Here is a 23,836-nt window from a genome sequence, read left to right on the forward strand (position 1 = left end):
TATTGATTTATAGTATAGTCTGAGGTCTGGTAGCGTGATTCCTCCTGCTTTGTTTTTATTTCTGAGTAATGTCTTGGCTAGCTGAGGTTTTTTTCTGATTCCATATAAAACGAAGTATTATTTTTTCAAGATCTTTAAAGTATGACAGTGGAGCTTTAATAGGGATTGCATTAAAATTGTATATTGCTGGGGCGGTGCCTCTGACTCAGTCGGTAAGGCGCTGGCCCCATATACCGAGGGTGGCAGGTTCAAACCCAGCCCCGGCTGAACTGCAAACCAAAAAACAGCTGGGCGTTGTGGCGGGTGCCTGTAGTCCCAGCTGCTCGGGAGGCTGAGGCAAGAGAATCGCTTAAGCCCAGGAGTTGGAGGTTGCTGTGAGCTGTGAGATGCCATGGCACTCTACCGAGGGCAATAAAGTGAGACTCTGTCTCTACAAAAAAAAAAAATAAAATTGTATATTGCTTTGGGTAGTATGGACATTTTAACAATGTTGATTCTTCCCAGTCATGAGCATGGTATGTTTTTCCATTTGTTAACATTTTCAGCTATTTCTTTTCTTAGAGTTTCATAGTTCTCTTTATAGAGATCTTTCACGTCTGCTGTTAGATAAACTCAAATATTTCATCTTCTTTGGCACTACTGTGAATGGAATAGAGTCCCTAAATGTTTTTTCAGCTTGTCTATTGTTGGTATATATAAAGGCTACCGATTTATGAATGTTGATTTTGTAACCTGAGACGCTGCTGTATTCCTTGATCACTTCTAAGAGTTTTGTAGTAGAGTCCCTAGTGTTTTCCAGATATACAATCATATCATCTGTGAAGAGCAAAAGTTTGATCTCTTCTGACCCTATATGGATACCGTTGATCGCCTTTTCTTCCCTAATTGTGATGGCTAAAACTTCCATTACAATGTTAAAGAGCAGTGGAGACAATGGGCAGCCTTGTCTGGTTCCTGATCTGAGTGGAAATGATTTCAATTTAACTCCATTCAATATGATATTGGCTGTGGGTTTGCTATAGATCCCTCTATCAGTTTAAAAAATGTCCCTTCTATACCAATTTTCTTAAGTTTTCTGATCATGAAGGCCTGCTGTATATTATCAAAAGCTTTTTCTGCATCAATCGAGAGAATCATAGGGTCTTTGTTTTTTAATTTGTTTTGTGATGAATTGTATTTAAAGATTTACATATATTGAACCAGCCTTGAGACCCTGGGATAAAACCGACTTGGTCATGATGTATAATTTGTTTGACGTGTTGCTGGATTCTGTTTGTTAGGATGTTGTTGAATATTTTTGCATCTATATTCATTAGTGATACTGGTCTATAATTTTCTTTTCTTGTTGGGTCTTTTCCTAGTTTGGGGATCAGGGTGATGTTTGCTTCATAGAACGTGTTGGGTAGTCTTCCTTCTTTTTCTACATTTTGGAACAGGTTGAGTAATACAGGTACTAATTCCTCTTTAAAGGTCTGGTAGAATTCTGACGTGAAGCCATCTGGTCCTGGGCTTTTCTTTTTAGGGAGGTTTTGTATGGTTGATGCTATTTCAGAACTTTTTTTTTTTTTTTTGTAGAGACAGAGTCTCACTTTACCGCCTTCAGTAGAGTGCCATGATGTCACAGAACTCACAGCAACCTCTAGCTCTTAGGCTTCATCGATTCTCCTGCCTCAGCCTCCCAAGCAGCTGGGACTACAGGCACCCGCCACAACGCCCGGCTATTTTTTGGTTGCAGTTCAGCCAGGGCTGGGTTTGAACCCGCCACCCTTGGTATATGGGGCCGGCGCCCTACTCACTGAGCCACAGGCGCCACCCGCTATTTCAGAATTTGATATGGGCCTGTTCAACATTTCCGCTTGATTCTGGCTAAGTCTTGGAAGGTGGCGTGCTTCCAAGTATTCGTCAATTTCCTTCAGATTTTCATATTTCTGAGAATAAAGTTTCTTGTAATATTCATTAAGGATTTTTTTAATTTCTGAGGAGTCTGTTATTTTGTCTTTGTCATTTCTGATTGATGAGATTAGAGATTTTACTCTTTTTTTCCTGGCTAGGTTAGCCAAAGGTTTATTTATTTTATTGACCTTTTCAAAAAACCAACTTTCTGATTTATTGATCTGTTGTATAATTCTTTTGTTTTCAATTTCATTTAATTCTGCTCTAATTTTGGTTATTTTTTTTCTTCTACTGGGTTTGGGGTTGGAATGTTCTTCCTTTTCCAGTTGCTTGAGATGTCCCATTAAGTTGTTTACTTCCTCTCTTTCCGTTCTCCTGAGGAAGGCTTGCAGTGCTATAATTTCCCTCTTAGAACTGCCTTTGCGGTGTCCCAGAGGTTCTGATAGTTCGTGTCTTCATTGTCATTTTGTTCCAAAAATTTGACCATTTCCTTCTAAATCTTGTCTATGACCCAGCTATCATTCAGCATAAGGTTATTTAACTTCCATGTTTTTGTATGAGTATGCAGATTCCTGTTGTTACTGAGTTCAACTTTTATTCCATGGTGGTCCGAGAAGATGCAAGGAATAATTTCTATTCCTTTAAATTTACTGAGGTTAGACTTGTGACCTAAGATGTGATCGATTTTGGAGTATGTTCTGTGGGCTGATGAGAAGTATGTGTATTCAGTTTTGTTGGGATGAAATGTTCTGTAGATGTCTGCTAAATCCAAATGTTGGATGGTTAAGTTTAAATCTAAAATTTCTTTGCTCAGCTTCTTATTGGAAGATCTATCCAACACTGCCAAAGGAATGTTGAAATCTTCAACTATTATGGAGCTGGAGGAAATCAAGTTGCTCATGTCTGTTAGAGTTTCTCTTATAAATTGAGGTGCATCCAGGTTGGGTGCATAAATATTAATAATTGAAATCTCATCATATTATTACCCTTAACAAATATGAAGTGACCATTCTTATCCTTCCTTCCTTTTGTTGGTTTAAAGCCTATTGTGTCTACAAATAGAATTGCAACACCTGCTTTTTTCTGATTACCATTTGCCTGAAATATGGATGACTATCCTTTCACCCTGAGTCTATATTTATCTTTTAAGTTAAGATGTGACTCATGTATGCAGCAAATATCTGACTTGAGTTTTTGTATCCAGTCAGCTAACCTGTGCCCCTTTAGAACAGTTTAAGCCCTTCACATTAATGGAGAATATTGATAAGTCTGGTAAAATTTTGGGTATCGAGTTTTTCGAAAGTACAGTGGACACTTTTCATTCTTTCGCCACTGTGGAAGTTGGAGTTTGATCTTCTGAGTGAGTTTAATAATAGAAATTATTCCTTGCATCCTTTTGTGGTAGAGGACTGGGCTGGTCATTATGGAGGATAGGTCTGAGAATATCCTGAAGAGCTGGTTGGATGAGAAGCTGAGAGGATGGAGCTTTAAAACATAACACTTAAGTGGAAAGAAATAGAAAACACGATGACCTGCGTTAGTTGGGACCACAGTTCCAGACTGTGTGCTGAGACCCCCCGCCGGGGGGCCATGGTGAATTTCCAGGGGGTGCTACAAGATATTTTAAAGTTTTGAGAGAAACATATGGATATCAATATGTCAGATATCTCATGAACAATTCAAGAAACCTTAGAGTTTCAACATTGGGTTGCCCTTTTCTTTCAAAGACATCTCTTTGCAAAGCTGAATTTACGGTAGTTGCAAATACCCCACAAAAATGATTGTGCATCAGGAAATTCAGGAGACAGTGTCCAATGGATAAGGTTTGCAGAGGTGTGCGGAGACTAACAGACCTAGACATCCTATTAGTAAGTAATTGCAGTTATTTAGTAATCAAATTAAGGGGATTTTTGCCCCCAAAATGCTACTAAGTTGTCGGGACATAAATGCCTAAGCTGCTTGGCCCTAATAAACAGAATTCTTATGTATTTCATTTGACCAAGGAGTGCCATGAAAAAATTGCTGAGACACTAAGAGAGTTCGGGGAAGTCTGGGTCAGGGATGCACAAATAGACCCAGAAAATTAGCTTGAAGAAGGGACAAGCTGTGGCTGCCACGCTCCACGGGGCAGCCCCCACCCAGTGCCTGCACAGGCTCACCCTCCAGGAGTCTGGGGGCTGTATAATTGTCTCCATCACTGCAGAAAAGAGACACACGAGGCAGTGTCTCGGGTGGTGCAGGAGTAGCCGTCCCTCTGTGGCTGGGAGGCTGGGGTAGGGACTGCGCTCAGAGCAAACCCCAACCCCAGCTCTCTCCGCCCTCTGCTCAGCACTCCCCGGCTGAGTCTCCGCTCAGAGTGCGCGCCCCGGCACCCGCCTCCTGGTCTCTTCCTGCGGGGGTGGTCCGGGGACCCCAGCGTTCCGCAGCCTGTCCCAGGTCCCTTCAGCAGCTCGGGGCTGTCAGAAAGGCAGCAGGTGGCGGCCAGTGCTGCTCAGCGGCTCTGCCTCCTTTGCTCCCACCGTCGGCGGCCACACCCTTAGGGGGATGCCCAGGCCCTTTAGTTAACTGAGGGATGTCCGCAGGTCCCCTCTCCAGCCCTTGGTTTCTGCTCACCAAGCAGCCAGCCCATTTCTTAGAGGGTAATGTGAAGTGACACCCCTCCTTCAGCCTGGCCTGGCCCTCTGTCCTCCCAGAGGCTGTAGGGCAGTCACGGCGCCCTCGTCACTACAGCCGGCTGACAAGACATCATGCTGGGGCAGCCCTGCGCGTTCGGACCCTCCTGGATCTGCCTGCCAATCCCCAGCCCACCCTCCCGCGCGTTCCTTCCCGCTACGCACTCTTGCTGCCCTGCCTGGGGCAGCCACCTCTGGGAATCTGTGGCTAAAAAAAGCTTCTCCCTCACTGTTTCCTGCCTGTTTCCCCCTCCCTAAAACAAACCCCAGTCCCTAAGACAAATATGCAGACCCTGGTTGTAGGAGGCTGCACCCCAACTCCCACCAGCCAGCGTCCCAGATCTTAGCTCTTCATGCCAAGACCCTTCCAGGGGACTGAGAAGCTCCCACACCCTCCCCCATTGCCCCCCCACTTGGCCCCAGGCAGATGCAGGCACATTTTGCTCCCCACAGCCTCCGCCTTGGGCCCACACCTGAGGGTCTTCCTCTTGAACCACTGCCTTTTTTTTTTTTAAGAGTTTGCTAATTTATTGTCCTCAAATATAATCTAGAGCAGTGTTTTTCAACCTTTTTTTCTTTTTTTTTATTTTATTTTATTTTTTTTTTATTAAATCATAACTGTATACATTGATATGAACCACTGCCTTTGTTGGCCACCAGGACCCACTGCTGACGCTGCCCCACCCTACCTGGACCCACTCTGCTGCTCCCAGTGCTCCCGGTGCTGTTTGGTTGCCCTAGCCCAGAGCCCCCTCCCACTGGACCTGGGGGTGGGGGTACAAAGGTGAGCCAGGCTGAGTGGTCAGGGCAAGGTCAAGTGAGACATCGTGGCTACCAGCTACAACCCTGTGCAAGGACATGAACAGACAAGGCTGCAGAAAGAGCAGCAGCCAACACTTAAAAACATTCCTCTCCAAGGCTGGACTTCAGCAGGGACACTGGGGACGCTCCTTGGCATTCACAGGAAAGTGTGGCTGCCAGAAAGCCCGGAGGGGGCGGTCCTGACCTAGCCAGCCTTGCCTAAGCCTAGGTCAGCCAGTGAACTGTGAGGGAGAGGAGGCTGCGGACCAAGATGCTAGAACTGGACAAAGCAAGGGGACTGTATGTGAGAGCAACATAATGGTACAGATGTGGTGACACATCTGGCACACGTAATTGGCTCTTCTTTTTAATGTAATATTTGTTACACCCAGAGAACAGACGTTATGAACCATAACAAAAAGCCACCCACAGCAGGAGCCCCTGGGACCCCTGTGCATCCCCCGCAGTCTCTCCACCCTGTGCCCTTGTTGTTACTGCCCAATTTATGGCAGCTTTGCTTTCTAACGGCCTCATTGCATGTTGTCTTGTGACACTGGACACTGCTGTAACCATCGCTATGGCACACACACCCGCTCTCCTGTGGCTGGACACTATGGCCGTCTCCAGTCCTTGCTGCACAGATGTGCTGCCCTGCACACCCACGCAGCACAAGTCCAGGCAGCCCAGGCAGCCCAGGCGCCCTCCAGTCCACAGGCCAGGCACAGCCAGGGATCTCTCCCACCCAACATGCCACGGGAACCCTCCCCCAACGTGGCTTGCCTTTCCCTGAGACAGTGAAAGTGACTTGTTTCCTCTTCTGTGCACATCTGCCCTTCTCCTTCACTTGTTTATCATTTTCATAATAACATCTAGTTCTGTATATTTTCACAATACCAATTTGGTACAAATGTTGCAAATTTATTCCTCCACTCTGGCTGTTACTTTCCTTTTCCATTTCTTTTTTAAGACAGGCTCCTGCTGCTGCCCAGGCATCATAGTAGTTCATTGTAGTCTCAAATGCCTGGGCTCAAGCAATCCTCTTGCCTCAGCCTCACAAGTAGTAAGGACTATGGGCACCCACCATGCCCAGCTAATTCTTATTTCTTTGTAGACATGGAGTCTCACTATATTGCTCAGGCTGGTCTCAAACTCCTGGACTCAAATGATCCTCCCACCTCAGCCTCCCAAAGTGCTGGGATTACAGACAGGAGCTACCATGCCCAGCTTGTATTCTTAATGGCATCTTTTAATAAAAATTAAGTTTCTAGTTTTGATGGTGTCAAACTTATCACACTTTTGAGTCAGCATTCTGGCCTCAGGAAGTCACTCCGTAACTGACCCTCTGCTATTTCCTGGAAGGATGGGTTAGCCTTTCTATCTTCTTGGGGAACTGGCTTTACTGTCCCAATGCAGATGCTGGTTTGCCCAAGGCACAGCACCACTGTAGCCCCTGCTATCTCAATGTGCACGGAGCCTCAGGCTGGACCACTCCTCTGGGGTGGTGGGCAGGATCTCACCCTGGTGTCATGTCATGTGACAGAAGGAACTAACACTGCTGCTTACCTTAAGATAGGAAAGTCATGGGGTGTGGGGGACAGTGGAATCCCATGTGCTCCTAAAGGAAAGGAGGAAGGCAGCCAAGTGTCAGAGGGCAGCTGTAAGGAGTCAACCACAGCGTCCACTCATATGGAGACCAGAGTACCTCTGCCAACAGCCTGGAGGTGACCAGCAGGACACAGAGTAAGGAATGTGGGCTGATCCAGGGCTGAGTGACCCCTCATGGCCATGCAGTAACAGGTGCACACGTGGGGTCTGGACTAGGTCCTCATTGAATCCACAGGTCACAATGTTGAGCCCACATTTGAGTTTCTAAATATCAAGTTCCCACAGACCCAGAATGCCTGCAGTTCACAGAAAGCAGGGGGCATTAAACAGACTTATTTCCAGCACAAGAGGAGGCCTGTCCGGTGGTCAAGAGGATGGCTGATGCCAAGCATGTTAGTACACCTGCAGTTCTGTCACTTTGGGAGGCCAAGGATAGATCACTAGAAGATAGGAGTGCAAGTCCAGCCTGGATGATAGAGTGAGATGAGACTGTCTCAAAAAACAAACAAAAAACAGGGAAACAAAGCAAACAGAGGATGGGTGAAGGAAGGACCTTCAGAGGCCAAGGTCCCATGTCCCAAGCCAGAGCTAGAGCCAATAGTGGAGCAGCAGGGGCCTCAGGGAGGCCTAGGGGCAGAAGGACTGGAGGGCAGAAGGACTCAGGGGACACTGACTTGCTGGGGACAGCCCCATGAAAGGGCCTAGAATGTGCCCCTGACATGGACTCTCAGTCCAGCTGGTGCTCCTGAGGCCCACTCATGGGACCAGTGGGCAGAGCAGAGGCACTCGGCTATTCCTACTTCCAGGGACCAAGGAGCCTAGACGGGCAGAGACCAAAGCTGCTGCCCCCGTTGTGAACTGTTGCTCCAGCACATACTTCCAGGAAAGCAGGAAAAGCCCCCCCCAAGACATTGTCCTGGCAGAGGGGCCCTGGGTGCCCAGGGGCTGGATGTGGTCTCAGTCCTGAGCTGGCAGGAGGGTACAGGGGGCCCAACAGGCCCCATCACCTGCCAGCATCGGGTCAGAGTTCAAAAGCCCTGGAAAGAGGGGAGCTTGGTGAGGGGGCAGGGCCTAACCAAGGGACTGACTGTGCCTACCAGTGGGGGTTGGGGAGTACTGAGGAGCCAAGCCTCCTTCCGCCAGGCGGAGGGCACATCCCCTGAACACAGATGCCTCTTTGTCAGGGCTGAGCAGGGCTAGCTGAGCAGCCTAAACAAAGCTCCTCTGTCCAGCCTGAGGCCTCCCTCTCGCCCAGCACACCACCTCCAGGAATGGCGCCAAGCTACTCAGGGCACATAGCACCTTCAGCACACATACCAGGCACATCCACGGCCCAGACAAGAGGAAGAGGCTGTGCTCACAGCCTGGAGCTGGGACATGCAATAGAGGCCATGATGGGTCCCCTGAAACTCACCCTGTCTAGTCCTCACCACGCACCCAGGGCCTCTTCCCAACACAGCAAAACCTGACAAAGCAGCACAGGGCCTCTTCCCAACACAGCAAAACCTGACAAAGCAGCACAGGAAGGGCACATCTGAGCACCCCCCAGATCTATAATGACCTACTCAGGGGACAGCCCAGCCTACCCTAGTACTGCTGCCTAGGGCCTGGGCTCTGAACAAAGTCAGAAGAGCCCCAGCCCTGGGGTAAGCTCATGGGCTGGGCTCCAAGTTTGCCCTGTCCTTGGGGCCACTTGGCTCTAGAATCTGCTCCTTCAAAACCAGCCAGGCCAGGCCAGGGAGAGTTCTGACAGGGAGAGTGTGCCTGGCAGCACTTAGTGTCCAGGCGGCAGAATCCAGATGAGGCCAGGCAGAGCTCCCACCAGCTTGGTCAGCTCCTGCCGACACTGTCCCTGCAATCGACACAGCGCTGCCTCCAGGCAGGCCTCCTGACTCCTCAGTGCCTGGATCACCTCGGCCGCCCGCAGGTACTGGCCCTTAGGTGCCTCCTCCTCACATCTCACCAGTCGATGGGGCCCGTGGGGCTCAGCTGGGCCCCTGTCTCGCTTCCAGGTCCACTGCAGGGCTGCCAGCTCCTGTCCCACGGCTGCCTGCAGGGCCTGCCGTGCAGCACTCCACTGAGGCCCCTGGCCCTGGCATCCCACCTGCATGGAGGCAACCAAAAATATGGCAGTTCATGAACCAAAGGCAGCTCCGCCCCCCAGGATATCTCAAGACCCCTCAACACTTTCTGGACACAGAGACAGACCCCTGCAAAGAGTGGGCCAGTGCCAAAGGCACCCTATCTTGGGCTCTGCATCAGCCTCACTGAGCACCTGCGTCTCCAGCAGGGACAGCTGAGCAGCGTCTCTGACCCCCTATAAGAGTAGGGTCACCAGCCTCTACCCCTTCAGGGATACCCACTGCAACCCCACACACCACTCTGGGGCTCAACCCATTACCCCACCACCACTCTGCTAAACCAGCTTCCCCCTTCCCACCAGGAGTGGAAGGCATGAGCTAGGGCTGAGGGAGCTGCCTTGGGCACCTGACCTGCTGGAATAGGGGCGATATTTACGGGGTCTTCAAGCCCCCCGGCCCACAACACTGGAGCACAAAGAGGCTGCACTCCAGCGGTCCTTGGAGAACCACCTAGAATCCCTGGGCTTCTGCTGAATTGTCCCTGCAGTTGATACAAGGACTTTAATGATCCTCAAAAAGGAGGTGACACAGCCCTGAGCCCAGACAAGTGTGAGGTCTCTGGGCTCACTTCAGGGTTTCACTTCCTGCGGGGGAAGGAGGGGTGCCCCAGCTCCATCCACCAGGAGAGAGCCAGACTCTGCAACCTGAATAAGGGACAGACAATGGGGGCACAGAGGACATTCACTAGGGAGGCGATGGCAGCTATTTTCACCAGCAGGGTGGTATGTTGCAGGAAAGTGGGAAACACCTTTGCTCCTTTGAGAGGGAAATCATGCCTGCAATTTACATTAAAATGCTTCAGAAAAAAATAATAAATGCAGCAAGTATGGCTCAGGGTTTACAGCCATGACCCTACTACTCAGGTGAGATGACCCAGGTGTTTGGGGCTAGGGACCCACATGTCCACCTGTAGTCCCTCGGCAAGATGTAGAGGGGTGGCCGCCAAGGCACGGAGCGGGAGTGTGGTGATGAGAGAGGATCGCATCTTCAGGCGGTCACCTAGGCAGGGTGCTAGTTCAACGGCCCAGAGAGGGCGGGGCTTGCAGGTGGCCGTGGAGACCTTTGAGAGGCTGGCAGGGCACTGAGGGGTGGGGCAGGGCCTGCGGAAGGGTGGTCTTATGAGGGGCGGGGCTTGAAAGTGGGCAGTCTTACGAAAAGGCGCAGGACGATGTGCCCCAAGCGGCTCACCTTGGCCTCCCAGGCCTCTCGCCTTTGCTCTGCAGCCTCGCACAGCTCCTCCTGCAGCGCCCGCAGCTCCTGCGCTATGGGCTCCAACTCGCCAACCCCATGCTCAGGGATCCTGGGCAGAACGGTGGGCTGTGCGTCCGCAGCTGGGACCTCTGGGGAGCAGGCTGCTAGGACCGTGTCCTGCAGAGTGACGCCCAAGTGAGAGGGCGTGCGCTAGCACTGGCTGCCTAGCCAGTGGGGACATTGAACACAGAGGCCAGGAAGAAGTGGTGGCCTCCTGAGGACCCCCAAGGGGCTAGAGAGCTGCCAGCAGACACAACGTCCAAGGAAGTGCAAAGACCACACCCTACAGGGCTGCGGACCCCTGACAAGCCTAGGCCAGACCAGGACAAGCAACATCTGAGCCTAAGAACCCAGGAGGATGTCCTAAAAGGAGATGCCAAGCCTGGGTCAAACGCAGCTCCACTGTGCTAGAGTTTGGCCTCCCCTGACCTTCCCAAGCCCACAGCCACAGGGCTGCTGTGGTCACAGCAAGAAGGGAAGCAAGAGGGAGAGCAACAGCTTCCTTACCATCCATCGCCAGAAGACCAGCTCACCGCGCTGCCACTCTAGCGCTGCCTCCAGGCGTGTGTTCTCACACTGCAGCCTCTGCAGCAGCTGGAAGGAAAACCACAGCTGGGCAGCAGGCTCCCTTCCCTCTGTGCCTCAAGGCTGAGCAGAACAAGGACACAGGAGGATGCAAACAGAAGGCCACAGCTCCAACAATAACCCAGGAGGCTGCCCCCAGCCAACAGCATGCCCAGATGCTCACAAACAAGCTATACCTCTTCCAGAAGCTTCTGGGACCCAGCCCAGGAGTCCAGGCCCGTTTGGTAGGTCAGGTCCAGGCTTTAGACAATTCCCACTCCCAGAAGGAAGCTGACCCATGGCTCCAGGCCACACCATCCAAAGTGCTGCAGCACCAATACATGTCAGCCTCCAGGAGAAGGGGAAGCCTCACCAGAAGCCAGGCCCCCACCTCAGAGGGTGGTCCCACAGAGGGGTACCAGGCAGGACCCAACTGGAGCCAGGGCAGCCTCTGCTTTGTCTAAGCCAGGGGTCCCAGAGACTAGAAGCCTGGGCCTCGCTGAGTCACCTCTAAAACAGTGACAGAGCCAAGGGCAGATGGGGACTCCCAAATGCTGCCTCAGCCCCTCCAAGGCCAAGTGCAGGCCCTAATGGACTGGGGCCAGAAAGAGTGAAGCCAGATATGCAGGCCCAGGCAGGTCACCAGTGAGCACCATGAGCCCACAACAAGGGCACCAAATCTCCCAGGGGATGAGGCTCCAGAGCTGGAATCTGCTGGCCAGACTTGCCACAGGAAGGAAGCCCCAGCAGATGACTGACACAGTGGGGACCAGGAGCCGGGTCATCTGCCTCTGACCCCTGGGTCCCCCTGGTCCCACCTGCCCTAGGACAAAGTAGAGGGGTCATGTCTCCTGGGGCTGGGGAAGGAAGAGGAAAAGAAGGGAGCTGGGCCTGTGAGGAGGCATCCCACCAACCCTGAGCTGCAGCCCTCCTGCCCAGCCACACAAAGACTGGGCAGTGCCACCCTACTACTCAAATGGTCCAGAGCCCAGCCTACAGGTAACAGTAGCCCTGCCCCATCCCTTAGGTCAAAACCAGCCCAGAGGAAAGAGCCAGATGATGGATGGCAGGCCCCTGAAAAGAAGGATGGAGATGGAAGGTTAGCAGAGACAGGGTAGGACAGCAGAGATGGGAGGAATCAGACAACCTAGGAGAAGATGCCCAGACCGGGCCAACCCTGACACTCTTCTTGTCAGTACCCAACAGCCCCGGATAGGCTCTAGCCTGGCAGACCTGTCCCAGTGGGCCCTATGTGGGCCTGGCCCCAGGCTGTGAAGGGTGGTTGTCCTTCCTGTAGTCAGTCCTGTGCCTTTTGCCCAGCATGGGCTGTGTGTTGGGCCAGCCCCTGCCCTCAGTGATCCCCACCTGCATGAGCTTGAGGCACCAACACCATCAGCTCAGATCTAGCTCAGTGTCTTTAATTCCAGTAATCCCCCCCTCAGCCAGCTACCAGCCTGACCTGGACCCAACACTCGTGCTATTTAGACCCTGCCTGTACCCATAGCAAGAAGGGAAGCACAGGAGTCCAGGCCCTTTTGGTAGGCCAGGTCCGAGCTTTAGCAGAGGACATGCATACATAGTACCCACCCAGTCTAGAATCTGGGGGATGCGGGAAGCCAACAGTCCATAGAACCAGGAAAGGCCCAGAGGACATACCTGTCACATTACCCCCAGCAATGATAGTGAGCTTGGCAGTCACCAGAAACACCCACAGCTCAAAGCCTGACAACTGCCCCCAGGTCCCCCTCAACAGGCCCTTCCCTACCAGGGGTGGCACCTACTCCAGCAACTCCCCAGCCCTCACCTGCTGGCCAACCTCTGGGTCCCTGAGCATCTCTGTTTCAGCAACAGACAGATGGCCGAGGCTTCGGTCACTATGGCAACCACGGGTATACAAGTGGATCTGAAACAGATAGTACAGACCCCAGCTGTACAAGTGGATCTGAAACAGACAGTACAGACCCCAGCTTCAGGCACCTCCTCTCAGCCTTGGGCCTGCACCTATTGGGTGAGGTCAGCCTTTGAAGTCATCTTATAAACAAGGAAGCAGGGCTCAGAGAGGCTGCCAGCAATGCTGGGGACCCCTGCAGAAGGAAGGACACCAGCTATCTCACCACAACCTCCCCAGTTCACCTAACTCCCCAGGCAGCAACAGGACTGCGGTGGGCACCTCTACTCCCCACCCTCCTTGGCCACCCAGTGCCAAACTCTCTCAGTGCAGTCCTGCCCTCAGTGGTCCATGTGGTGGGAGGAAGGGCCTCTGGACAGGCACAGTGGCCCAGCAAGACCAATTGTGGGGACAGAGAGTGACTTTCTCAATGTAGGGGGGCAGGGAGGGCTCTCTGTCAACAGAGGTTCACAGGCAGGCATGCCCAAGCAGCATAAGTGGCTGGAGCCAAGGGTAGGCAAGACAGAGTGAGTGATCCCAGAAAAGAATGGCTGAGTGACAGATCCTCTGCAGAGCCCTGAACCAGAGGGAGCCTGCTGCCATCACCCAAATTGTTCCACACTCAGGATGTGGAGGAAAAAGTGGTGCCTAAAAGGTGGAGTTCCCCCATGCCTCAGAGTCTATTCCATTGCTTGGTGATGAGTCTCGAGACCTCTTGTGACTTCAGGGAACAAGGATAATCCTGAGCTCTCTGACATCAGCTCCTGCCTTACCTATGGGGCCGAGATCCTGCCCATCCACTGGCTGCCTACCCAGCACTGGGCCCCCACCTGGACCATCAGGAGCCATGCGTGTAGGCTCCAGGCCACCCAGGGCAGCACCTAGGCCCCACCAGCCCCAGCCAGGTCATGCCCACATAATAGCCTGGGCCCAGCCAGACAGGTACAGGGAAAGGCAGCTGGCAGCTTTGACACAGGATAGCCGGCTCTACCTTGCTTAGGAGAGTGCACTGTTCCTGCTGACTGGCAGCCAGGCATCGCCACCGGAACCGCAGCCTTCCCATCAGCCACTGCACACAGCGGATGTCCACAGGATCCTCTGCTTCTACATGAGGTGCCCTGGGACCAGGGCTGACCAGGGCCTCACACTGGAGAGAGGGTGAAGGTCAGGCCCTGCTCCCATGCTCCAGCCTGGCCTGGAGCGGCCAGGATGGGAGAGCAGTGAAGGCATCCTCCGTGTCCTCAGCAAGCCAGCAAGTAACCCCGTCACAGGACTGCCCTGAAGGACAGAGCAGGAGACACAGAGGGGACTGGCAGGCCCAGGCCTGCTCTCACTCTGGCCCTATGTCTTGAGACCATGGACAACCCAAATGTCAGGACAGGGATGGGCCCTGCTCCCGCTCACCTCCACCCACCTCACACACAGGCATCTCATCACCCACTTGCACGTGGGCCTGAGCCAGGAGCTTCTCTAGCACAGGTCCTCGGGCCAGGAGCCAGGACAGGGCCAGCAGCAGTTCCCGACTGCCTCGGGAGCCGTCCTCAGGGAGTTGTGCCAACGCCAGCCTCGGATATCCCTGGGAGCGCAGCGCCGATTTCACCAAGCAGGCCTGGGTCTCTGGGTAGGAGACCACCAGTCAGCAGGACTGCCCACTTGGACCTCTTCAGATACCTCCTCCCAGGACTCCCAAGCAGAGGCCTGGCTCAGAAGGGGACAACCGGAGGGCAGGGACTAGGACCACGTAAGGTGGCCAGGGGCCAGCCTCAAGCGGGGATAATGTGGTTCAGCTGGGGCAGGGCCTAACCAGGAGCAAAGCTTTTATGGGGGTCGTGGGGCCCGAACTACCTGGGTGGGTGGGTGGGGCGGGGCCGGGCTTACCAGAAAAGAGCAGTAGACAGTGCTATGTTAGTGGGCGGGCCCTGAGCCTTGCTGGGGGGAGGCTTAACATGGAGCGCGGGCTTTATGTGCAAGGGCGGGGCCGGAGTCCACTAGGGGCAGGATTTGCCAGGGAGAGCCGGCTAGAGCAAGCCGAGCTTTACAGAAGAGGGCGGGGCCTGTGCTTCACGGGTGGGAGGGGCTAGAAATTGCCAGAGTCCTGGCTTACCCGGGGCCAGCGAGGCCGAAGAGGCATCTGTGGAAAGAGGCGAGAGCACACAGAAAAGGAGCCGCCACAGGGCGGGGGCCTGCGGAAAATTAAAACCGGGCTGTCAGCCTAGCCAGCCTGCCTCCCTGCGTCCTATCCTGCCGGCTACCTGCCTCACGAGCCTCACCGCCTCTGGACGGTCGAACTTGGCGCGGCGGAAGGTCTCAGGGCTGGGCCCAGCAGGCAGCGACCGACTCAGCGCGGCGATGACCTCGGGCAGGTTCCCTGACCCGCCCTTAGGCGCAGGGTCCACCAGACGCCGCCGCCGCCTCCCCATCCTGCTACCGCCAGGCTCCTTCAGATTACGCGCTACCGCCGCGGCCTAGTCTAGCGACCAATCACCACGCCGGCTGGGCTCACCGACCAATCACCGGCCGCCCTGCCCCGTCCAATGAGCGATACCCCTGGAGCTGGAGTACAGTCTATTCTATCTGTTCAGGTCGCACTTCCGGAACCCAGGCGGGGGCCATTGGAGTTGTAAGCTCCGCGAAGTCCGCCAAATCATCGCAACACCTGGCACCCTGACCTACCAATCAGCACCTCACGCAACCTAGCAACCACCAGTGGGCGCTGCATGTACGCGTGTGCCTGAGGGCGCCCCGGACCCGCAGGGCCGGAAGGGACGCCAGAGGGCGCTTGGAAGCCTCTGCGCCCGGACAGCCCGGGTTCCGCACTTGAGGCTGCAGCCTCCTGGAGCCTTCGATGGGGCGGGCCGTGGCTCTGCGGTCAACGAACCCCGTCGGCCTGGCCCGTAGAGGGGAGCCGGGACTTTGGAGTGCTGCTTGCGTTCTGGCTCCGTGCCGAGGCCGGCCCGCCCTCGGGGCTCGTGCTCCCGAGGAGCTGCTCGGCAGGCTGGGCGGCGCTGGCCCCGCGGAGCTGCGAGCTCGGGAGGGCTGTTCTGCTTGGCAACGCTCGCGGTAACGCCCCGGGGTGAAGGGGAGGGCGCCAAGGACCGTGCCGGTGGCGCCATTTCTGTGAAAACGCACGGAGCCGGCAAATTACAGTCCACAGGCAGGTGGCTGCCGCCGCGGGCCGCGGTATCACGATGGGAACGGGAGGCTCGCAGCTAGGTGGTGCTGCCGCGGGGGCAGCTCTGATCTTCCCTTACGCCATTGTTCAGTAACCGGTGCCCTCTGTGATTGATAAATTACACCTCGGTGGGTTACGGAGGAGAAGAGGCGAAGAGGGACGAGCAGCAAGAAGCCGAGGTGGGAGAGGAGAGAACTCCGTCCACCTGACCCCGCAGTGCAGCCCAGCCTGGGCTGTGGCCTAGGACGTGCAGACGAGGGACCTGTTCCCATCCACCGCTCAGTCCACCTCACCCCCGCCCGCACCCGGCCTCCTTCCGTACCCCTCCCTCGGTCTCTGCCTCGCGGTCCTCCTGGGCCCCTGCCTGGGATGCCGCCCAGCCCCACTCAGCTCCTAGGCGCTCTCCTCGCGCCCACGGGCGTGCTCCCCTCCAGCGTCCACCCTCAGCGGGGCTGGGACTCCCACAAACTTCCCCTCTCCACACAGCAGCCCAGATGCCTTTCTGGCCACCCTTCATAAGACCTGCAGTCTTCAGGATAAAGACCATATTTCCTACCCTGCCCACGCTGGTTCTGATCCCTTGGGTTCCTTGAGCCCAAGGAGCCCTTTCCTTGCAGGGCCTTTGCAGCTGCTCTGCCTTATGCCTGGGGCGCTTCCCCTGCCCCCCACCTGAAGTCGGGCTGTCCTCCAATCTTCCTGCAGGTTTCTGCTCTCGTAGTTCACCCTAAGTTGTGCCCAACCTGGACAGTAAGCTATGCAGGGACAGGGTCTGTTCTGCTGCCTGGCTCAGCTCTGCCTTCTCGCCAAGGTGGACTAGGTGTTGATGAAGCTCCAAGCTGTTAGTCCTCCCAGCCTCACAGGCTAATCCTCCCTCACCCCATCCCATCCGTCAGGAAAATCCCTGTCTCCCATTTCTTGGAAATCCATAAATCAACCAAACACACGCCCTGCCCTAAAGGTCATTCTTGACCATCTGCCTGATTCATGCCTGCAGCACCCCACTAAAGCCCTAAGGCAAGGGGCCAAGGTCACAGGCAGACTTAGAAGGCTCCTCTTGTCTGGCTCTTGAGGTCTGTGAAGTGGCAAGGGTTGGGGAAGAGGGACCCAGTGGAGTCCAATCAGCAGTAGCTGTCTAAGTTGACAGTCCAGATTTCAGAAGGCCCCCAGCCGCTGTACACAGTCAGAACACAAGTTCCCTGTTAGAGCACTACAGTGTGTTAAGTCCCTAGGCACAGGGTGAGGGGCAAACAAGGACTGATATGGGGTGGTGGTTTCTGGGTCAGGGTCTAAGCCTACAGAAAAGCAGATGGGTGGAGCAGCAGGAAGTAAGATGGACTCCCCACCATAGCTGCCCCAGTGCTTTTCAGAAAAGACCCAGGGAGCTGCATCTGACTCATCCTCCTCTCAACCCCACCCACTCTCAGGCCTCAAGGTCCCACTGACCCTTTGGCCCCAGCTCTTACAAAGCCTCCCCCTTGCACCATCCCAGAACTACCAGGAGGGCTCAGGGCATCTCTGTGGGCCTGGGAGTTGCAGAGGTAGGCTCAGAGCACCAAGACACACAGCAAAGTGCCAGCTGTCCAGGATGACCTGGGCTCTCTGCAGTGGGTACTCTGGCCTGTGAGGTGCCCAGAAAGGCTCTGAGCAGTAGTGCTGACCAAACAAGAAGAGCAGATGAGCCAAGAAACTCCTCCCCCTGCTTCCACTGCAGCCCCTCTAGTCCCCCCACCCCAAGCACACATAGGTGCACACCACACATACGTAGACATATGCATACACACTGCTTTTCCAAGTGTTAGAAGTTTATTGAAGGCATAAGGGGTACAAGAGAACCCTGGGTGTCCAGGGTAAGGCCTGGCATCTGCCTAAACAATGGCCCTGCAGGCGGCAGGGGACAGGGTCTCCACAACCTGTACACAGAGGTGTGAAAACTTGTGTCAGCACAGCAAACAACTGCTCCATCCAGGCCCCAGAAGCAATCAGACCACTTGGGGATGGAGGGAGGGTGTCCCCACCCAAAGGGCAGACCAGCTGGGCAGGATTGGTGTAGGGTTATACCTGGGTTTACTTGAAAGTGTGACTCTCAGCTCCACCCCGCCCAAAGCCTGCAGAAAAAATGAGAAAACAATCAAAGGGTTAGAGAAAGGGGTGGGATGAGGTGTGGGGAGGGGAAGACCACAGGAAGCATACCTTTGGGCCCAAACATGGAAGAGTAGCAAGGGTGGTTGCAATAGGGCTTGCCTTCATGCTGCAGAGAAAAAAAACCATGAGGGGTACCATCACCCCTCTGCCCCTGCCACCACCCTCGGCTCCCACTTACCTCGGAATGACCCCCAGAGGTCAACGTCTTTCCACATTTCTCACACTTGAGGCAGGGCCGGTGCCAGTCCTTGCCCAGAGAGGTCACCCGCTCAGCTGCAGAGGTACAGACAGGCTTCCCCAGAGACTGCTCTGGGGACTCAGGGTACACACCCACCTCTCTCACACCGGGGCCCTCCAGCCACACCCTAAGGTCTCAGTCCACCCCAGTGCTCCGTGGGAGGGCACCTCCAGGCCCCACAGGTCAATCCTGCCAATAAATTGCAGGGGTTGCTGTCCCTTGAGGTACTAACAGGTGCAGTCCCTGGGCAGTACCCCTCAGGGCTTGAGGGGCGTTGGTGGAGAGGGGGTCCTCCAGGGCCAGAGGTGAGGGGTGTGGGTCAGCAGGGCCTGGGGCTAGGCTGCAGGGATTATGTTATTTGGCTTCTGCTCCGGGTGACCTCCGGCAGGGGGCTGGAGGTTACTTCCCACTGCCTCCCTCCTCTCCCGCGGGCGGCCTGTGGGTGCGCGCGCGGGACAGGAAGTCAGGCGCCCGGGATCTACAGTGTCCACGAATCGCGCCGCGGGCGTCGGTTTCCGCGTCTGTTTCTACTTAGCGCTGGGAGGAGCGGCCCCAGCCTCGCGTTCCTTTCTACCCCGCGGGTTCCCCGCCCAGAGTGCGCCCGAGAGGAGGCGGGAGAGACAGCGGGACCCAGAAACCGGAATCCCAAACTGCTAGACCCAGAGGCGGGTAGACTCAGAGACAGAAGAGGCGTATCACAGAGCGCGAATTGGCTGAATAGCGGGACCATCCCCTGCTCGGTGTCCCCTTCGCAACCAGGCAGCCGCGGGCAAGGCTAAAGTGTCTGTTCCAAGGAGGTCCCCAGGAGTCCCCCAGCTCCCGGGGTCCACCAAGCGGGCCCCAGCCCCGTCCGCTCCTCGGTCGCGCTTCCGCGTAGGGCTGCACTGTGCCCAGACAGGGCGTGGGCCAGAGGTGGGCGCACTCACCAAAGTACACCTCCTTGTCGCACTTAGGACACTTGGGCATGGCGGCACCGGGTCTGGAGCAGGCGTCTGTGACAGGGCGGGAACCGGTAGTTAGTGAGACACTGGGTGGGTCCAGCCGGTTCGGAGTCTTTCAGGGACCGCGGGACCCCGCCCCTTTGAGACCCCGCCCCTCACGCCCAGCCCCCGGAATCAGAGACTTGGAACCTGGGGGCATCAGCTCCAGGCCCACAGGCTGAGAAAGGTGTTCTAGAAGGTCCATCTCTGCCTCCTGACAGTACCCAAGCCGAACCGAGAACCTAGCAGGGGTCGCAGGGGATTCATGGAATTCACGGGGGTGGGGGGTCGCCTGCGTCGAGCTCAAGCCCCGCCCGCCTCCCAGGGCTCTGATGCCTCCGGGGTAGGAGGGAGGGATCTCTAGGAGCAGGAAAGGGCGCTCCATCCCCAGCCCCATCCGGTGGGCACCTGCCTGAGCCCATAAATCTGCTGGAGCCTAGGACAGGCTGCAACACCTCTAAAATGTAAATAGATGCAAATTAGCATGCCCACACATTCTGTCCCTCCCCTCGCCAAGATAGAGGGTTGAGGACAGTTGCCTGGTGGTCCCTTTCCCGAGGAACCCACTGCAGCCTTCCAGCCCACTTTCGCCCAGGAGGCCTGCCCCATCCCAGTTCCTTCACTCCCGCGAGACGTCCTCCCACCCCCACCGCTGACTGAGAAGTCTAGCGGACCGCAGTGGGAAAATCCCCGAGGAATTCGGAAAAGGAGACTCCAAAGCAGGGGAATCTAAGATTGGGGACTGATCAGCTACCGGGCCCGGGCAGGGTGTGGCCACACCCAGGCCGTCTCCAACTTGCTTCGTCCAGAGAAGGAATCTGTCCTTATCTCTGAGGGAAGCACCCGGGAGGGCGGGAGCGGTCCAAGTCCGCCGCCCAGGTCAGGTGCCAGGAGGAGTTCATCCGACCCCGCCCCCACCACGAAGTTCAAGAGGGTTGATGGGCCAGCGTTCAAGCAGCGGAATCGCCCCTCTATTCTGAGCACCAGTTGGGAGTCCCCGAACCTCAGGGAGGGGCTGCCACCACCAGTCACTTAACCACACCCTGTGTAACCTCCTGTGCTCTTTGTCCTGGTCAGCCAGGACAGCCACCCTCCTTGTCTCTTGTAGGCCCTTCAGCTCCCAGCACGTGGCCCTGCTGCCTTTTCTCCCTGTTCATCCTCCGTCCCTTCAGCCACGCTGTTAACCTGCATCCTCATATCTCCTCCACACTCCCATCTAAAAAAACAAGTCATTTCTGGGCCTGTCCAGTTCCCATCACTGCAAAGGGTGCTGGACACCATCCTCCCCAGTGGCCCCAGGAACCCCTGGTCTCCCCTGACAGGCACACAGCCCTGACTGCACTTGTGATCCCAACCTCACCTTCCCTGAAGCCCACCTCCCCAGAGGCCTCCACTGAAGAGGAAGGGAAGCAGTGGGGGCCTCCATCTCAAGACCCCTGCCCCAACCAACTGTAGACTAGGCCCCAGCTTGGGGTGAAGGTGGGAGCTCCAGGGCTGTAGGGTGAGTGAGGCACTTGTGTCCGGCATATCTAGCCCAAGGCCACATCCTGCACCCCACCTCTCTCCAACCACTACCTTCCTCCTTAGGATTCCCTCTTTGGGAGCTACAGTTCTGCCCCCAGTGGGCCTCTGCAAGTCCTGGGGTCTACGATGACATTCTGCAGGGTCCCATTGGAGCCCTCCCCCCAGTTCTGAACCCCCCAGCAGCGGTGCTTCCATAGTAGGGGTGCACTCCAGCTCTGCATCCTTGGGACCCCCAGTATCCAGCCTGTTAGCCTTAAAAACTCAGATCTGGGCCCGCCTGCCCACTCCACCCAGCACAAGGAGTTCCGGGTGTGGTTTCTGGAGTTGAGGTCACCATTCCAACCCTCTCCATAAATTTACTTGCATCAGTCTCTACTTCTTGGCCTGGGCCAGGCCAGTGGAAACAGGAGGAAGGTTCTGACTTTCCTCATCCCTGGCCCTGGGAAACTGCCTCTCCCTCTGCCCCCTCCTCCACCCCCACCCCTCTTATTCTCTCTCATCCTGATGCTCTGCACACCACACAGCAACCAGACATTAAAAGAAGGAGGAGAAGAGGTGCCAGGCACCAGGCAGGGAAGGGAGGAGAACCGGCCCAGTAAAGACACTGGTCAAGAGGGGGGTGGGGGTGGGGGTGTCTCAGGAAGTGGGATGGTCTCTGCTGCTGCAGGTCCCTGTGTCAGGCTGCACACACAGCACACACTGCTTTGCTGTTTGGGGAAGCTGGGATAGCACAGAAGTTGTGAGGCACCCAGCACAGCAGGATAGTGCTCCAGGGTGCAAAGGTGGGTGACCAGACACATGTGTGTACCCACAGCCATGCCTGTATGGGTGTGTGTCCATCCCAGCACGGCCAGTGTCAGTCCTCCCTTCTATCTGCCCCACCCCGGGGCTGGCCCCTCCTCCACACCCAGACTCCAACCCGCCCTGCCCAGCAGGGAGTGCCCCCCCAAAATCTGGGTGATGCGTCCCTTCCTGGCCTTCCCTGCTGTTATTTTCTGTTGCCAGGGTCACAGAGTGGGGGTGGAGAGGATGCCTTGAGCATGGGGCTGGGCCTTCTGTGTTGCTACTCATGGTTTTCCAGAAACTCAGCTCAGATACACTCATGGACACACACATACCCAATCCCTGAAACTGCCCAAAAACTTCAGCCACAGACTGACCTGTCCCTCAAACTCCTTTTCTTCTATGTTTCCCTGTTTCCCTATGGAGACAGGGACCCCTCATTACTTACAGCCCCAGCTCCCTCCTCCACCCAGACTCCAGCCCAGGCTGCCTCACCCAGCAGTGCCTCTGAGACCCCAGCAGCCACCAGCTGTAAGGCCTCTGCTTCCGTCAACCCCCTGGCCTGCTCCTGGCCCATGGCACCCTGACTCAGAACCACTGGGCCAGCTGAATCCTGGCCCCTCTACCTCTCACCCTTCTGCTGGCATGCTGGTAGCATTTGTCATGTGAACATACAGAGGACAGACTGTGGGTCAGGACACTGAACTCCCAGCTGCTGCCCCAGACTGCCTCTGCCCAGACAGCATGAAGATACCTTAGGCACCTGAGACCTGGGGGTGGTGGGGCAATGGCACTCATCCCTGCCCCATCAGCCTGCCCCTGCTTTCCTGAGAGGAAGTCTATTTTGGGATCCAGGCTCGGCACCTGTAGCTCCAGCGGCTAGGGCACCAGCCACATACACCAGAGCTGGAGAGTTTGAATCCAGCCCCGGCCCACCAAACAATAACAATTACAACCAAAAAATAGCTGGGCGTTGTGGTGGGCGCCTATAGTCCCAGCTACTTGGGAGGCTGAGGCAAGAGAATCTCTTAAGTCCAAGAGTTGGAGGTTGCTGTGAGCTGTGATGCCACCACACTCTACCCAGGGCGACAGCTTCAACCTCTATCGCAAAAAAAAAAAAAGAAAAATATTTTGGGATCCAGGGGTCTGACTAACCAGAGAGGCAAGGTGGGCCCTGCCATCCCCTGACCAGGAAGGTTCTGCACTTCCTGGAGTGCGTCTCAGCCTCTCTCAGTGTATACAGGCTGTGGCTGCACACAAAAACAGGTGTGGATGTTCCCCACTGAGGGCCGCAGGCCAGCTGGGCCTGTCCTGTGCTCTCCACATCCAGGTGCACTGCACTGCCAACACAGGCTCCAGGAAAAACACCCCGCCTGCCACGCCCAGCTAGGGCCTCCCTAGCGTCCACCCCCTCTGCCTGGCTGAGTCACAACACTCACCATTTAGTTCTCAGGGTCTATTTTCAGCAGCTAGCCTCCTGGGACGCCCCTGTCTGGCCTAAGTACTGGCCCCAGGGCAGCCCTGAGTTGGGGGGCTGGAGACAGACAGGCTTCCCTTGGTCCTCTGGCCTTACCCACAGTCTGGGTGGGAGAGCTGCTGGTTCCTCTCCCGGAAGGAGCCTAGATATGGAGGGCAGAGGACCAGGGAAGCCACCTTCAGCCAGCTCTGCCCCCAACAGTGGTACACCTCTGTCTGGGGTCCATGATATGGCCAAATGGGGTACCCCTGCCTTTCCTTCCCTCTCTTGAGGCTGGGCCCAGTGCCTCTGAGTCCTGGAGCCAAGCTCAAGCAGAAATACCTGGAATCTCAGCCTTCCAGCCCAGCAGCTGGGGCCCTTACCTTACCCCAGCCAGGCCCTGGGAAATATTGCTGCCCACACCTGCCATCCTGGGATCTGACTAGTCTTGGTCTGTGCCTGGCCCTCAACAGTGAGGGACACTAATCAGTGAGTTGGACCCAGAGGCAGGAAAGAGACATGTCCCCAAGTCTTGTAGAGCCTCTGGGAAGCTAGCTCGAGTGGGGTGAGACACCCAGGGCTGATGCTGGGGGTGACTGGGCCAGGTGAGACAAGGCAGGGCCTGGAGGGAAGGTGCTGGGGGTCTGAGGCTCTGGGGCATGGGCTAGACTTGCAGTGAAAATTACTTTTGGGTGAAAATAATTTTATGGTTGGGGATCACCACAA

The 23,836-nt window shown here is 55.6% G+C and overlaps 2 protein-coding genes across 4 annotated transcripts; both read right to left on the reverse strand.

Annotated features, from left to right (window-relative positions):
* Positions 1-5,634: 5,634 nt before the first annotated feature.
* Positions 5,635-15,258, reverse strand: TEDC1 (tubulin epsilon and delta complex 1). Of its 3 annotated transcripts, XM_053594119.1 has the most exons (9): positions 15,086-15,258; positions 14,920-14,998; positions 14,230-14,432; positions 13,807-13,962; positions 12,732-12,830; positions 10,871-10,957; positions 10,301-10,480; positions 8,935-9,075; positions 5,635-6,981 (listed from the first exon to the last, which is right to left on the reverse strand). In XM_053594119.1, the coding sequence occupies exons 1-9, from the start codon at positions 15,233-15,235 to the stop codon at positions 6,931-6,933; spliced, it is 1,146 nt and encodes a 381-aa protein (XP_053450094.1). In that variant the 5' UTR covers positions 15,236-15,258; the 3' UTR covers positions 5,635-6,930. The 3 variants fall into 3 exon arrangements, with proteins under 3 accessions (XP_053450094.1, XP_053450093.1, XP_053450095.1); XM_053594118.1 differs by having other exon boundaries at positions 5,635-9,075; XM_053594120.1 differs by lacking the exons at positions 5,635-6,981; positions 8,935-9,075 and adding an exon at positions 9,833-10,212.
* A 2,510-nt stretch (positions 15,259-17,768) lies between these two features.
* CRIP1 (cysteine rich protein 1) lies at positions 17,769-19,452 on the reverse strand. The gene is made up of 5 exons (XM_053594132.1): positions 19,294-19,452; positions 18,308-18,402; positions 18,178-18,235; positions 18,046-18,092; positions 17,769-17,897 (listed from the first exon to the last, which is right to left on the reverse strand). Exons 1-4 carry the CDS (start codon positions 19,331-19,333, stop codon positions 18,052-18,054), a joined length of 234 nt encoding a protein of 77 aa, XP_053450107.1. The 5' UTR covers positions 19,334-19,452; the 3' UTR covers positions 17,769-17,897; positions 18,046-18,051.
* Between the last annotated feature and the right edge of the window lie 4,384 nt (positions 19,453-23,836).

The sequence above is a fragment of the Nycticebus coucang genome, chromosome 6 (genome assembly GCF_027406575.1).
Source record: "Nycticebus coucang isolate mNycCou1 chromosome 6, mNycCou1.pri, whole genome shotgun sequence".
Lineage (NCBI taxonomy): Eukaryota > Metazoa > Chordata > Mammalia > Primates > Lorisidae > Nycticebus > Nycticebus coucang.

Bases quoted from the DNA above. Each gene is read 5' to 3' on its own strand.
- CRIP1 (XM_053594132.1), bottom strand. From the start codon at position 19,333: ATGCCCAAGTGTCCTAAGTGCGACAAGGAGGTGTACTTTG. The intron at 18,403-19,293 runs GTGAGTGCGCCC...GTACCTCTGCAG, and splicing joins CGACAAGGAGGTGTACTTTG to CTGAGCGGGTGACCTCTCTG. The intron at 18,236-18,307 runs GTAAGTGGGAGC...TTTTCTCTGCAG, and splicing joins CCTCTGGGGGTCATTCCGAG to CATGAAGGCAAGCCCTATTG.
- TEDC1 (XM_053594118.1), bottom strand. From the start codon at position 15,235: ATGGGGAGGCGGCGGCGGCGTCTGGTGGACCCTGCGCCTAAGGGCGGG. The intron at 14,999-15,085 runs GTGAGGCTCGTG...AATTTTCCGCAG, and splicing joins AGTTCGACCGTCCAGAGGCG to GCCCCCGCCCTGTGGCGGCT. The intron at 13,963-14,229 runs GTGGGTGGAGGT...CCCTCTCTCCAG, and splicing joins ATGAGATGCCTGTGTGTGAG to TGTGAGGCCCTGGTCAGCCC.